At 44.9% G+C, this 16,091-nt stretch overlaps 1 protein-coding gene across 1 annotated transcript in view; it reads right to left on the bottom strand.

Moving 5' to 3' along the window:
- Window positions 1–2,110: 2,110 nt before the first annotated feature.
- Window positions 2,111–16,091, bottom strand: part of LOC134352804 (gastrula zinc finger protein XlCGF8.2DB-like) — a 29,291-nt gene continuing 15,310 nt past the window's right edge. Inside the window, exon 2 of the mRNA XM_063060285.1 lies at window positions 2,111–4,418. Within this exon, the coding sequence (XP_062916355.1) occupies window positions 2,294–3,259 (966 nt within the window). The 5' untranslated portion in view covers window positions 3,260–4,418 and the 3' untranslated portion in view covers window positions 2,111–2,293. The remainder of the gene's footprint in view (window positions 4,419–16,091) is intronic.

Below are 16,091 nucleotides of genomic sequence, written 5' to 3'. Positions count from 1 at the left end.
TCCAGTGGCAAGACGGAGCCGAGATGGCTGGAGAAGGGACTAAGCGCAGTGGATGACCAGGACGTCTTCTGTGACTTGTCCTGCTCTACGCGTTCCACAACACTTGCAGAGACCGCCTTCTTGACTGTTGGACTTTACATTGGTCTCGTCTGTTCAATCCTCTGGAGTCTGTCTTCACATGCTGGGATAGACAACTCCCTATCTCACCGAGGGTTTGAGACCCGTCGGCTACCCTCACCTGGTTTAGCCAGCATGTTGAAGCCGTTGGCCGGGGTGTGGCCGTTATTGCATGCAAACAGCCACGGGGAGCCACAGGTGAGAGCTGAGTGCCAGGTGGGGACTAAAGGTGGACTAACCACCTTGAAAAGGACACGACATGTTACCCCACCAGAGGTGCTACCCCTCCCTGACACCCCACAAGATAGAGGGGTAACTTTCTAAGATAGAGGCGGTAATCGCATGGCCAAGACCAAGAACTGTGTGTGCTCTGCACTCATTCCTTAGATTCTGTGGGTACTACTGGAGATTTGTAAAGAACAACTCCAGAGTGAGTCACCCTTTAAATCAACTCCTTGCAAGACTAAGGAGCTGATTGTGGACTTCAGGAAGGGTAAGATGAGGGAAAACAAACCAATCCTCATAGAAGACTTTATTCCTTGGAGCGTAGAAGAATGAGGGGAAGATTTGATAGAGGTTTACAAAATAATGAGGGGTACAGACAGAGTAAATGCGAGTAGGCTCTTTCCACTTAGATTAGGAAAGATAAACACGAGACGATAAGGCTTTAGGGTGAAAGGGGAAAGATTTAGGGGGAACTTCTTCACTCAGAGTGTGGGAGTGTGGAACGAGCTGCCATCTGACGTGGTAAATGTGGGCTCTCTTAAGTTTTAAGAACAAATTGGATAGATACATGGATGGGAGAGGTCTGGAGGGTTATAGACTGGGTGCGGGTCAATGGGACTAGTGGAATAAAGTTTCAGCACAGACTAGAAGGGCCGAGTGGCTGTGGTGTTCTATGGTTCTAGGCATCAGAAGTGGAGAGAGTGAGAAATTTCAAGTTCTTGGGTGTCCATTTCTCCAAGGACCTAACCTGGATGCAACATATGGATGCAGCTATAATGAAGAAAAAATAGCGATTATATTTCAGTCGGAGTTTGAAGGGATTTGGTTTGTCAACTGAAACACAAAAACTTCTACGAATGTATCATGGAGAGCATTCTGACTGGCTGCATCACAAAGGACCAGAAAGCATCCACAGTTGCAAAAGCTTTGTTGGGAGAAATACTTCATTCATTATGGCCTCCCGAGAAGGATGCACAGTGATCAGGGAAAGGATTTTGAGAGCAGTCTCATACATGAGTTACTGAGCATGTTTGGAGTCGAGAAGTTCAAGGACAATGCTATATCATCCTCAAGATGATCCTCAGCCTGAGAGATTCAACAGGACATTGTTAGACATGCTAGGAACTCTTGATGCCAAGAAAAAGAGTAAGTGGTGTCAGCATGTTGGACATTTGGAACACAGTTGTAACTGTACTTAGAATGAAGCCATTGGTTACTTGCCATACCATTTAACGTTTGGACATGAAGCCAGATTACTTGTGCAGAAACACCACTAGTCTCCAGGAGCAAACCCGAAAAGGCCCCCTTTGTCCCATTCTTTCAAATTTTCTTTTGACTTCCAGTGTTCCTCTAGTATTGTGTGAGTATTACTCTGGATTTCCAGCATCTGTACTCTCATGTATTACACTGAAAAGAACAGGGAATAGGGAGGTTAACAACCAATGCCATTCTTCCTCAGCACAAAGGTTTGAGGGATGAAGAACATGTCAGACATAACTGCAGTGAGCTTGTCTTCAGCCTGCAGAAAGTCATGCAGGAAATTCAAGGGCAACCTTTTCACCCACAACTGGTGACGATTTGGAACCCATCACTGCAGGGACAGTGAGAGGTGAAAAGCAGGGATGGATTTAAAAGGACAGAGGTGGAACAGAAACATGGGCAGGGACCAGCTGGACTGTGTTGGCTCCGAACGGTAAACTCGGTGTGTTGTAGATTAACTAAGTACCTGAGTCAATGTTTAAAATAGAACTCATTTATTTGTCACTGATCCAGAATATTAAACTCCATTCCCATTACATTAGCATTAAGAAACACCTCCCATCCCAGTCACTAGGGTGCAGACTTGGTTTGATGAGAGCAGCAATAATTACAGTCTGACACCAACAGTCACTTTTGAGTTTGTCTCTGGATTCAGAAACTGTGAGGGTTAAATATCCAGCAGGCTTCTTATTTAAACACTTTCCCGAGTGTGAACTCGGTAGTGCGTCACAAGGTGGGCTGATTGAGTGAATCTTTTCCCACATTCAGAGCAGGTGAACGGGCTCTCCCCAGTGTGAATTCGCTGGTGTGTCAATAGGTTAGAAGACCGAGTAAATCCCTTCCCACATTCAGAGCAAGTGAATGGTCTCTCACCACTGTGAATTCGCTGGTGTGCCAATAGGTTAGATGACCCGGTAAATCCCTTTCCACATTCAGAGCAGGTGAACGGCCTCTCCCCAGTGTGAATTCGCTGGTGTGTCCTTAAGTGAGATTGCAGAGTAAATCCTTTCCCACATTCAGAGCAAATGAATGGTCTCTCCCCAGTATGAATTCGTTGGTGTGCCAATAGGTGAGATGACAGAGTAAATCCCTTTCCACATTCGGAGCAGGTGAACGGCCTCTCCCCAGTGTGAAGTCGCTGGTGTGTCCGTAACTGAGATTGCAGAGTAAATCCTTTCCCACATTCAGAGCAGGTGAACGGTCTCTCCCCAGTATGAATTCGCTGGTGTGCCAATAGGTGAGATGACAGAGTAAATCCCTTTCCACATTCGGAGCAGGTGAACGGCCTCTCCCCAGTGTGAAGTCGCTGGTGTGTCCTTAAGTGAGATTGCAGAGTAAATCCTTTCCCACATTCGGAGCAAGTGAACGGTCTCTCCCCAGTATGAATTCGCTGGTGTGTCAGTAGGTTACATGACTGAGTAAATCCCTTCCCACATTCAGAACAAGTATATGGTTTCTCCCCAGTGTGAACTCGTTGGTGCACCAGTAAATTACAAGACTCAGTAAATCCCTTCCCACATTCAGAGCAAGTGAACGGCCTCTCCCTGGTGTGAACTCGCTGGTGTGAAAGCAGTTTTGATGGGCAAGTAAATCCCTTCCCGCATTCAGAGCAGGTGAATGGTCTCTCCCCAGTTTGAACTTGCTGTTGTCTCATCATGTGGGATGTATTAATGAATCCCTGTCCACACACTGAACTGTGGAACAATCTCTCAATATCTCTCTCTCTCTCTCTCGAACCTGTTTATGTATCTGCACGTAGACTTGGTGAGTCAATCTCTTCTCACAAGGAGCAGGTGAACGGCCTCTCACTGGTGTGGATTTTATTTGATTTTATTTGGAGATACAGCATGGAACAGGCCTCTTCAGCCCAATCAGCTGCTCCATCCAGCAATCCACCTGTTAACCCAGCTCTGTCAGAGTACAATTTACAATGACCAATTAACCTATTATCCGATATGTCCTTGGACTGTGAGAGGAAACTAGAGCACCTGGAGGAAAACCATGTGGTCACGGCAAAGACGTACAAACTCCTTACAGACCGTGTCTGAACTGAAATCCAAACTCCGACACCCCAGTCTGAAGTCTTCAGTTTGGATGACAGAATCAATTGCTTCCTGCAGAACAGGTGAACCGCCTCACTATAGTGTGAACTTGCTGATGTATCTTCAGGTTGGATGACTGAGTATATCCTCTCCCAAAGAGCAGATCATTGGCCTCTCCCCAGTGTGAACTCACTGGTATATCTGCAGGTTGGCTGAGTGAGATAATTCATGCCCACACTGAGAGCAGGTGAATGATATCAATTGTCTGACAATTCACCAAGTCAGATGTTAGTCATAGTGAACCCCGTGTAAAATCATTGCAGTTGAAGAACTGATCTCTGGTGAACAAATGCTGGTGTGTTCTCAGCACCCCGGTTCCAGTGAATTTCACTGAGTTAAAACAGAATGTTTCCTTTCAGACCCAAAACACATATCCAGCTGGGATGAGATACATCTTCATCTCCAAGGATTGACAACTGATCTATCGGTGCTACAAAGAGAATATCTGGTCACTCCTTTGATAATCTGAAGACAATTAGAAGCTTTATCTCCAGGTGGGTTCATGCAAATCTCACCCCTACACTGAACACGTGTTCGGATTCTCCTTGCTGTGACTGCTGTGCTGTCTTCTCAAACATCTCCTCCTCTACATTCAGAGACTGATTGTTTTCAAATGCTGGTGAGTTGACAAAGACAGCAGAACTGATGTTGCACTGAAGAACTGATGTTTTTGTTTTCAAGATACCCATTCAGAAATTCTTTGATGTTTCAAACCTGCAAGAAGATTTACAAAAGATATCAGTGGGTGAAAGAGAGCATTTTAAATTAAATAGTTTTAGTCTCTAACATTAGGCTGTCACAATGAGATCCAGCCCAAGTTGGAGGAACAATTCCTCATTGTCTAACTGGGCACTGTCCAGGAATCCGGACTGACAATTAATTTCCTGTCTTTCCGCCTGTATCAGAATGGACATTTCTGCCTGTTGTCAATCTGTGACTTGGCTCAGTTTGTCTCTCCCAGTCAGTATTATTTCAGGTTCTGGGCGTGTCCCACAGAGCTACAAAGAGCACATGATATCACTTAGCTGCTCTGGAGACTTTCCAAGTACTCAAACCCCACTCCCTCACCAGTGTGAGTGCTGCAGGTCACTGGTTACCCCAGACAAAGGTGTCTGATATCAGTCTGTTCCCAGAGAGAATGGGACGAAACATGTTCCAGCAGGCAGAAAGATCCAGAACCAGAAGATGTAGAAAGAGGCAATTTTAGAAAAGATCCAAATCGAACGCAAGGCTTTTAGACCACAAGACCATAAGACATAGGAGAAGAAGTAGGCCATTCGGCCCATTGAGTCTACTCCACCATTTAATCATGGGCTGATCCAATTCTTCAACCCTTCCCCTGCCTTCACCCAATACACTTTGACTCCTCGGCTAATCAAGAACCTATCTGTCTCTGCCTTAAATACACCCAATGATTTGGCCTCCCCAGCCGCTCGTGGCAACAAATTCCACAGATTGACCACCCTCTGACTTAAGTAATTTCTCCGCATCTCAGTTCTAAAAGGACATCCTTCAATTCTGAAGTTGTGCCCTCTTGTCCTAGAATCCCCTGCCATGGGAAATAACTTTGCCATATCTAATCTGTAAGGGCCTTTTAACATTCTGAATGTTTCTATGAGATCCCCCCCTCATTCTTCTGAACTCCAGGGAACACAGCCCAAAAGCTGCCAGACATTACCCATACAGTAACCCTTTCATTCCTGGAATCATTCTCGTGAATCTTCTCTGAGCCTTCTGCAATGTCAGTACATCCTTTCTAAAGTAAGGAGCCCAAAACAGCACACAATACTCCAAGTATGGTCTCACGAGTGCCTTTTGGAGCCTCAACATCACATCCCAGGTCTTATATTCCATACCTCTAGAAATGAATGCCAACATTGCATTCGCCTTCTTCACAACTGACTTAACCTGGAGGTTAACCTTTAGGGTATCTTGCACAAGGTCTCCCAAGTCCCTTTGCATCTCTGCATTTTGAATTCTCTCTCCATCCAAATAATAGCCTGCCAGTTTATTTCTTCCACCAAAGTGCATGACTATACACTTTCCAACATTGTATTTCATTTGCCACTTCTTTGCCCATTCCCCTAAACTATCTAAGTCTCTGATTCCTCAACATTCACCGCTCCTCCACCTATCTTTGTATCATCGGCAAATTTAGCCACAAATCCATTAATACTGTAGTCCAAATCACTGACATACATCGTAAAAAGCAGTGGCCCCAACACCAATTCCTGTGAATTCCACTGATAACTGGCAGCCAGCCAGAATAGGATCCCTTTATTCCCATTCTCTGGCTGACCAGCCAATGCTCCACCCATGCTAGTAACTTACCTGTAATTCCAGGGGCACTTATCTTGCTAAGCAGCCTCATGTGCGGCCTTCTGAAAATCCAAGTTCACTACATCTACTATTTCTCCTTTGTCTACCCTGCTTGTAATTTCCTCAAAGAATTGCAGTAGGTTTGTCAGACAGGATTTTCCTTTCAGGAAACAATGCTGGCTTTGGCTACCTTGTCATGTGCCTCCAGGTACCCCATAATCTCATCCCTAACAATCGATTCCAACAACTCCCCAACCACTGATGTCAGGCTAACAGGTCGATAGTTTCGTTTTTGCTGCCTCCCACCCTTTTTAAATAGCTGAGTAACACTTGTAATTTTCCAGTCATCCAGTACAATGCCAGAATCTATATTCTTGAAAGATCATTGTTAATGCCTCTGCAATCTCTCCAGCTACTTCCTTCAGAACACGAGGGGGCATTCCATCAGGTCCAGGAGATTTATCCACCCTCAGACCATTAAGTTTCCTGAACACCTTCTCAGTCGTAATTTTCACTGCACAAACTTCAACTTACTGACACTCTTCAATGTCCAGTATACTGCAGATGTCTTCCACTGTGAAGACCGGTGCTAAATACGTATTCAGTTCCTCTCCCATCTCTGCATCTCTGCATCTCTCACTACAATATCTCCAGCATCATTTTGTATTGGTCCTATATCTACTCTCAATTCTCTTTTACCCTTTATATATTTGAAAAAGCTTTTAGTATCTTCTTTGATATTAGTCACCAGCTTCCTCTCATAATTCATCTTTTCCTTCCTATGACCTTCTTAGTTTCCTTCTGCAAGTTTTTAAAACTCCTCAATCCTCCATCTTCCCACTGGCTCGGGCTTCCTTGTATGCCTTCTTTTTTGCTTTTACTTTGGCTTTGACTTCACTTGCCAGCCACGGTAGTGTACTTCTTCCCTTGGAACATTTCTTCTTATTTGGAATATATCTGTCTTGCACTTCCCTCATTTTTTGCAGTAACTCTAGCCATTGCTGCTCTGCTGTCCTTCCTGCAAATGTCCCTTTGCAGTCAACTGCAGCCAGTTCCCCTCTCATGCCATTGTAATTTCCTTTATTCCACTGAAATATCCACACATATTGGATTTTAAATTTTCCCTTTCAAATTTCAATGTTAGCTCAATCATATTGTGATCACTGTTCCCTAAGGGTTCCTTAACCTTAAGCTCTCTTATCACCTTTGGATGATTGCACAACACCTCATCCAGCACAGCCAATCCCCTAGTGGGCTCAACAACAAGCTGTTCTAAAAAGTCATTCCTTAGACGTTCTACAAATTCTCTAACTTGAGGTCCAGTACTGACCTGTCCCAATCCACTTTCATGTTAAAATCCCCAACAATTATCATGACACTGCCTTTCTGACATACTTATTCTATATCCTGCTGTAATTTGTATCCACATCCCGGCTGTTGTTTGGAGGCCTGTATACAACTGCCATTGGGGTCCTTTTACTCTTCTTGTTTTTAACTCAACCCACAGAGACTCTGTACTTTACAATCCTATGTCCTCTTTTCCTAATGATTTAATATTATTTCTTATACACAGAGTCACACCACCCCCTCTGCCTACTAATCTATCTTTCCGATACACCGTATATCCTTGGACGTTCAGCTCCCAATGACAGCCATCCTTTAGCCAAGTTTCAGAGATGGCCACGTCAAATTTGACAATCTGTAGCTGAATTTCAAGATTGTCCATTTTATTCCTTATGCTGCGTGCATTCAAATATAACACTCTCAGTCCAGTATTTGTTGCTTTCTGTTTTAACTGCACCACGCCTCTATTGCCCTGTAACTCATGCCACTGGCTGTGATTAAGCCTCATCTCCTACCTGTTCTTTCTATAATCTCTGTTGCACGCTATCTTTGATTTATTTCTGTTTTCCCCTTCTTCAGCCCTATCACTCCAGTTCCCATCCCCCTGCCAAATTAGTTTAAACCCTCCCTAACAGCTCTACTTAATGTGCTCGCTAGGATATTGGACCCCTTTGGGTTCAGGTGTAACTCGTCCTTTTTGCACAGGTTGTTCCTCCCCCAGAAGAGGTCCCAATGATCCAGGAATCTGAATCCCTGGCCCCTACACCAGTCTCTCAGCCACATATTACTACGCCCGGTCATGCTATTCTTGTGCTCATTAGCACGTGACACAGGTAGCAATCCTGAGATTACTATCCTAGAGGTCCTGCTTTTCAGCTTTCTACCTAACTTCCTGAATTCTCTCTTCAAGACCTCCTCCCTTTTTCTACCTGTGTCATTGGTACCAACATGTACCAAGACTTTTGGCTGTTCACACTCTCCCTTCAGAAGGCTCTGCACCCGATCCAAGACATCCCGTACCCTGGCACCTGGGAGGCAACACACAATGTGGGTGACTCTGTCAGGCTGACAGAACCTCCTGTCTGTTCCCCTCACTATGGAATCCCCTATGACTACCAGATTCCTCATCTTCCTCTTTCCCTTCTGCACCACAGAACCAGGCTCAGTGCCACAGACCTGATTGCCATGGTCGTCCTCTGTCAGGTCACCCCGCTCAACAGCATCCAAAATGAGATAATGATTACTGAGGGAGATGGACACAGGGCTGCTCTCTACCATCTGAGCTCTTTCCCTCACTTCCCTGACCATCACCCACTTATCGAACTCCTGCAGCCTCTGGGTGAATAACTCCCTGTCGCTCCTATCTATCTCCTGTTTGCTCTCCCTAAAAAGCTTTTGTTTTCGATTCTATTCACACTGCTTTACTGAACGGAGAACCACTACCTTGTTTTAAGCCTCAGTCTTAACTAAGCACGTTATCTGCCAAGAAATTGCCTTGGAAATTTTCCATCTGAGATTCTGAGGCATCATATAGAAGGCGACGCGTGTAGGAGCTCCAATGAAATTCCCATTTTAAACGCTACAGTTGAAAACCACAGCTTCATCTATGGACCATACAGTTAGTAACATTGTTTTAAGGTATTTAAAAAATCCATTGCAAAGTGGATAATACACGAACGGACTCTGGTCACTGGTACAGTTCCCTTTCAAGAGAGTGGAAGAGGGGATGTTGCTCTGGTTTAAAAGTTAATTTAAGGAATCGTGCATTTGAGTCGAGTCTGAATGAGTACGCCATAACTGTCACTGACTTCATTAAAACCTGTGTGGATGAGTGTGCATCTACGAGAACATACTGTACACAAGAATAAAAAGCCGTGGATGAACCAGGAGGTTCGTAGTCTGCTGAGAGCTAAATCTGTAGCATTGAAGTCTGGTGACCCAGGACTATACAAGATTACCAGGTATGTCTTACGGAGGGCTACTTCATGAGCATAGGAACAATTCCCCATGAAGCTGGAGGTGGAATTGTATGTATGTCAACTCTAGCCAGGATTACAGGCCAGTACTTCCTACTAAGCGAAGCCTGGCATCATGTATGGTCGTGATGCTTCACTCCCAGATGGGCTCAACGCCTTTTATGCACACTTTGAAAGGGAAAATAAAACTACAGCACCCGATGACCCTGTGATCTCTTGTCTCAGGAACTGACATTAGAGCATCTTTAAAGAGCTGCCAGGCCCCAATGGGGTACCTGATAGGGCTCTGAAAATATGTGCCATCCAACCAGCAGGTTGTGCTCAAAGACATTTTGAATCTTTCAGTGCTACTGTCAGAATTTTACACCTGCTTCAGAAGTGCAACAATCATACCAGTCCCCAAGAAGAGTAAGGTGAGCTGTCTTAATGCCCACTGTCCAGTAGCACCCACATCTACGGTGATAAAATGTTTTGAGAGATTGGTTATGGCCAGAATTAACTCCTGTCTCAGCAAGAACCTGGACCCAGTGCAATTTGCCTATCGCAAAGTAGGTCTATGGAGGACGTGATCTCATTGGTTCTCCACACAGCCTTGGATCACCTGAACAAAACAAATACTTCTGTCAGGAAACATACATCAAAGTTGCTGGTGAACGCAGCAGGCCAAGCAGCATCTATAGGAAGAGGCGCAGTCGACGTTTCAGGCCGAGACCCTTCGTCAGGAGGGTCTGACGAAGGGTCTCGGCCTGAAACGTCGACTGCGCCTCTTCCTATAGATGCTGCTTGGCCTGCTGCGTTCACCAGCAACTTTGATGTATGTTGCTTGAATTTCCAGCATCTGCAGAATTCCTGTTGTTTGCGTTTAAACTTCTGTCAGGATGCTGTTTATTGACCACAGCTCAGCATTTAACACAATCACTCCCAGAGTTCTGATCGGAAGACTCCAGAACCTGGACCTCTGTACCTTCCTCTGCAACTGGACCCTGACTTCCTAACTGGAAGACCGCAATGTGTGCAGATGGGAAATAACATCTCCACCCCGCTGACAATCAACACTCGTGCACCTCAAGGATGAGTGCTTAGCCCACTGATCTCTCTCTCTACACCTAGGCACAGCTCAAATGCCATTTATAAATTTGCTGACGACACAATTATTGTTGGTAGAATTTCAGATGGTGACAAGAGGGGGTACAGGAGCGAGATATACCAGCTCGTTGAGTGGTGTCATAGCAACAACCCTGCACTCAACATCAGTAAGACTGAAGAACTGATAGTGGTTTCCAGAAAGGGTAAGATGAGGAAACTCACAGCAGTCCTCACAGAGAGTTAAGAAGTGGAAAGAGAGAGCAACTTCAAGATCCTGGGTGTCAAAATCCCTAAGGATCTAACCTGGGTCCAACATATTGATGCAGCTATAAAGGAGAGGGGGTGGGGAGGGAAAGGAACTTATTGTATAAGATTGAAAGAAGCTGCAGATATTGTGAACTCAGTCAGCTCCATAATGGGCACTCGCCTCTGTAGCATTCAGTATATCTTCGAGGATCATTGCCTGAAAAAGGCAGCGTCCATCATTAAGGATCCCCATCATCCGGGCCATGCCCTCTTCTCATTGCTACCATGAGGAAGGAGGTACAGGAGCCAAACTGAAGGATTTACCGGACTCCCAGATGACCACATCTGCACCAGGTGCGTCGAGCTGCAGCTCCTTAGACCGAGTTAGGGAACTGGAGCTGCAGCTCGATGACCTTCGCCTGGTCAGGGAGAGTGAGGAGGTGATAGAGAGGAGCTATAGGCAGGTGGTCACCTCGGGACCACAGGAAACAGAGAAGTGGGTAACAATCAGGAGAGGGAAGGGCAAGAAGCAGGTACTAGAGAGTACCCCAGTGGCTGTCCCCCTTAACAATAAGTACTCCTGCTTGAGTACTGTTGGGGGGGTGGGGGAGGAGAACGGCCTACCTGGGGGAAGCAACAGTGGTCGCGCTTCTGGCACAGAGTCTGGTCGTGTGGCTCAGAAGAGTAGGGAAAGGAAGAGGATGGCAGCAGTGATAGGGGACTCTATAGTTAGGGGGTCAGATAGACAATTTTGTGAAGACAGGAAAGAAACACGGATGGTAGTTTGCCTCCCAGGTGCCAGGGTCTGGGATGTTTCTGATCAAGTCCATGATATCTTGAAGTGGGAGGGAGGACAGCCAGGGGTTGTGGTACATTTTGGTACCAACGACATAGGTAGGAAAAGGGAGGAGGTCCTAAAAAAAGACTACAGGGAGTTAGGAAAGAAGTTGAGAAGCAGAACCTCAAAGGTAGTAATCGCTGGATGATGGCTTGTGCCACATGACAGTGAGTATAGGAATAGAATGAGGTGGAGGATAAACGCGTGGTTGGGCGATTGGAGCAGGGGGCAGGGATTCAGATTTCTGGATCATTGGGACCTCTTCTGGGACAGGTGTGACCTGTACAAAGGGGGACCAATATCCTGGCAGGAAGGTTTGCTAAGGCTATTGGGAAGAGTTTAAACTAGGATTGCTAGGACGTGGGAACCGAACTGAAGTGACGGAGGAAAGGGAGGTTAGCTCACAAATAGAGTAAGTTTGGAGACAGTTGTTACGTACCCCGTAACTGGGTTGCCAAACCAGCAGAAATGGATCACTCAGTTGGAGTCTGGATTACTAGAACTAAGAAAGTTTTATTAAAGAAATAAGCAACACAGTAATCGAAAGGATAATAAATGCAACAGTTCAGCAATGATAAACACACATGTGCACAGAATTAAGATAACAGCATCAATCAAGCTCTATCGTTGTCTAGGGGTAAATGACCAAACTTCAAAGTGACACAAAAGTTCAGTCCAATTTAGTTCAGTTCGCAGTAATCGTTGCCATGGCGATGGACAACGTGGGGGGAGAAAGAGAGAGAGAACGGGAACGACTGATCATTCAGAACGACTTCCACTCACAGACCGGCGATAATTGCTCACAAGCAGCTTTCGGGCAGGTCCCTGGTGATGTCACCTGAGGTCACCGACTGTGACCCCTCCTTCAGGTGCGGTCGATCCTCTGCAGTGAACCCGGCACCCAGGCGAGAGTGGACACACACCGGGTTCCTGCTGATCGTACCTTTCCACCCTGTGCGATGTCCGGTACTTTCCAACGACTCGTGAGAGGCGCACCGCTTCCAGGGTCTCATTACCTTGGGTGTCGTGTGTGTTGCCTTAGCGAACCTGTCCCTTTTTATCCCCCTGCTGGGGTATCGCCTGTCCATCACTTCAAACAGTTCAGGGTTCAAAGGGGGAGCCACTCCAGACAGCTCTCTACACATCTCCAGGTGCTGTTTCATTGTGTCCCTTATCTCTCTCTTGAAGACAGGTGGCAGACCAACTGCTGATCACACAGGACACCTAACATCTTATCTATGTGTATTCTCGTCACACAGTGTAAAAGGGAGGATAGGCAGGTGATAGAGAAGGGATGCGCTTAGTCCGATAGTTTGAGTTGTGTCTATTTTAATGCGAGGAGTATCATGAATAAAGCGGATGAGCTTAGAGCGTGGATCTGCACTTGGAGCTGTGATGTTGTGGCCACTACAGAGACTTGGATGGTGCAGGGGCAGGAATGGCTACTTCAAGTGCCAGGCTTCAGATGTTTCAGAAAGAAAAGGGAGGGAAGCAAAAGAGGTGGGGGCGTGCCACTGTTGGTCAGAGATAGTGTCAAGGCTGCAGAAAAGGAGGAAGTCATGGAGAGATTGTCTATGGAGATTCTGCGGGTGGAAGTTAAGAATAGGAAAGGGTTCTTATGACAAACATATTTCTTTTGGGGTTGCCTCCTGGAAAGATGGGGGTAGAGTTAGGTGTAGATTTAGCATTGGCCACTTTCTGACTTTTTTCCGGGTTTTTGCGGAAGGGGGATGGTATTTTTGTTCTTATTTTCAATTTAGTTTTTCTTTTTAAACGGGCTGACCTGAAACTACCGAAATGTCTGAAATGTCGTGACTTCTGCTTCCTCTTTGAACATTTCTTCCTCTTCTGCGGTTATGAGTTTGTACTCTGTTTAACCCTTTACATACCTTATGCTTGAACTTAGTAGTATGGATAAGGTTATTAATTTGGTTTCTTGGAATAAAAATGGTTTAAACCACCCGATTAAACGGAAGAAAATTTTTAAAGTATTCAATAGGATGAACACTCACATTATTTTTGTACAAGAAACTCATATCCAGAAAGAGGATAATCAGCGTTTTTTTAGGTTCTGGAAGGGCTGACAGTACCACTCGAATTCACAGACCAAAGTAATTGGCGTTTCTATTTTTACAGATTTGTCAATTTGATTTTTTCATCATGAGATGGCTTCAGACCCGAATGGTAGATTTTTGTTAATTACTGGCTTGTTATTTAGCAAAAAAGTTAGTATTCTCAATATTTATGCCCCGAATGTTGACTGTGCCGAATTTTTTAAGAATCTTTTTACATCTCTTCCTAAGTTAAATGATTATAGGTTGATTAAGGGTGGAGATTTTAACTGTTGTTTAAACCCTTTGATGGATAGATCCATGTTTAATCAAGTACTTCCGAATAAATCGGCTACTCTTACTAACTCTTTTATGACTGATTCTGGAATCTCAGAAATTTGGAAATTCTTGCATCCCAATGAAAAAGAGTTCTCTTTTTTCTCACATGTATATCATCAATATTCAAGAATTGATTATTTTCTTATCAATTCTCAATTAATTCCACTTGTTATTGGTTGTAAATATGATTCCATTGCTGTTTCTGATCATGCACCGCTAAAACTATCTAATAAGTCAAGGGGTATATATACCTTCTAATTCTAGACAATGGCGATTTAATACTACTTTGCTTCAGGATTCGGATTTTGTTAAGTTTATTGAGGAACAGATTAATTTTTTCTTCACAACGAATTTTACGGAGAATATTTCCAGTGGGACACTATCGGATACTTTTCAAGCATACATTCGTGGACAAATTATTTCATATACTGCTGGATTACAAAACCGAAGTAATAATGAAATACTTAAACTGGTTGACAAGATCAAAGAAATTGATGAGAAATATTCCACAGCCCCTAATCAGGAGCTCTACAAAGAGAGATTTGAACTTCCAATGGAACATAGTCTATTACTATCATCCTGGATTGAAAGCCAATTAACTAAAACTGAGTCAATTCTATATACATGGTGATAAAACTGGGAAACTATTGGCTAATCGATTGAAATCGGCTTCGGTTAAGCGACAGATTATTAAGATTCGTAAACAAGATGATACTTTGACGGTTGATCATGATGAGATAGAACATAGAACATAGAATAGCACAGCACATTACAGGCCCTTCGGCCCATAATGTTGTGCCGACCCTCAAACCCTGCCTCCCATATAACCCCCCACCTTAAATTCCTCCATATACCTGTCTAGTAGTCTCTTAAATTTCACTAGTGTATCTGCCTCCACCACTGACTCAGGCAGTGCATTCCACGCACCAACCACTCTCTGAGTAAAAAACCTTCCTCTAATATCCCCCCTGAACTTCCCACCACTTACCTTAAAGCCATGTCCTCTTGTATTAAGCAGTGGTGCCCTGGGGAAGAGGCGCTGGCTATCCACTCTATCTATTCCTCTTAATATCTTGTACACTTCTATCATGTCTCCTCTCATCCTCCTTCTCTCCAAAGAGTAAAGCCCTAGCTCCCTGAATCTCTGATCATAATGCATACTCTCTAAACAAGGCAGCATCCTGGTAAATCTCCTCTGTACCCTTTCCAATGCTTCCACATCCTTCCTATAGTGAGGCGACCAGAAATGGACACAGTACTCCAATTGTGGCCTAACCAGAGGTTTATAGAGCTGCATCAGTACATTGCACTCTTAAACTCTATCCCTCGACTTATGAAAGCTAACGCCCCAGAAGCTTTCTTACCTACCCTATCTACCTGTGAGGCAACTTTCAGGGATCTGTGGACATGTACCCCCAGATACCTCTGCTCCTCCACACTACCAAGTATCCTGCTGTTTACTTTGTACTCTGCCTTGGAGTCTGTCCTTCCAAAGTGTACCACCTCACAATTCTCCGGGTTGAACTCCATCTGCTACTTCTCAGCCCACGTCTGCATCCTATCAGTGTCTCTCTGCAATCTTCGACAATCTCCTACACTATCTACAACACCACCAACCTTTCTGTCGTCTGCAAACTTGCCAACCCACTCCTCTACCCCGACATCCAGGTCGTTAATAAAAATCACGAAAAGTAGAGATCCCAGAACAGATCCTTGTGGGACACCACTAGTCACAAGCCTCCAATCTGAATGTACTCCCTCCACCACGACGCTCTGCCTTCTGCAGGCAAGCCAATTCTGAATCCACCTGGCCGAACTTCCCTGGATCCCATGCCTTCTGACTTTCTGAATAAGCCTACTGTGTGGAACCTTGTCAAATGCCTCACTAAAATCCATACAGATCACATCCACTGCACTACTCTCATCTATATGCCTGGTCACCTCCTCAAAGAACTCTATCAGGCTTGTTAGACACGATCTGCCCTTCACAAAGCCATGCTGGCTGTCCCTGATCAGACCATGATTCTCTAAATGCCCATAGATCCTATCTCTAAGAATCTTTTCCAACAGATTTCCCACCACAGACGTAAGGCTCACTGGTCTATAATTACCCGGACTATCCCTACTACCTTTTTGGAACAAGGGGACAACATTCGCCTCCCTCCAATCCTCCGGTACCATCCCCGTG

The sequence above is a fragment of the Mobula hypostoma genome, chromosome 10 (assembly GCF_963921235.1).
Source record: "Mobula hypostoma chromosome 10, sMobHyp1.1, whole genome shotgun sequence".
Classification (NCBI taxonomy): Eukaryota; Metazoa; Chordata; class Chondrichthyes; order Myliobatiformes; family Myliobatidae; genus Mobula; species Mobula hypostoma.
This window is presented reverse-complemented; position numbering and strand designations above follow the sequence as displayed.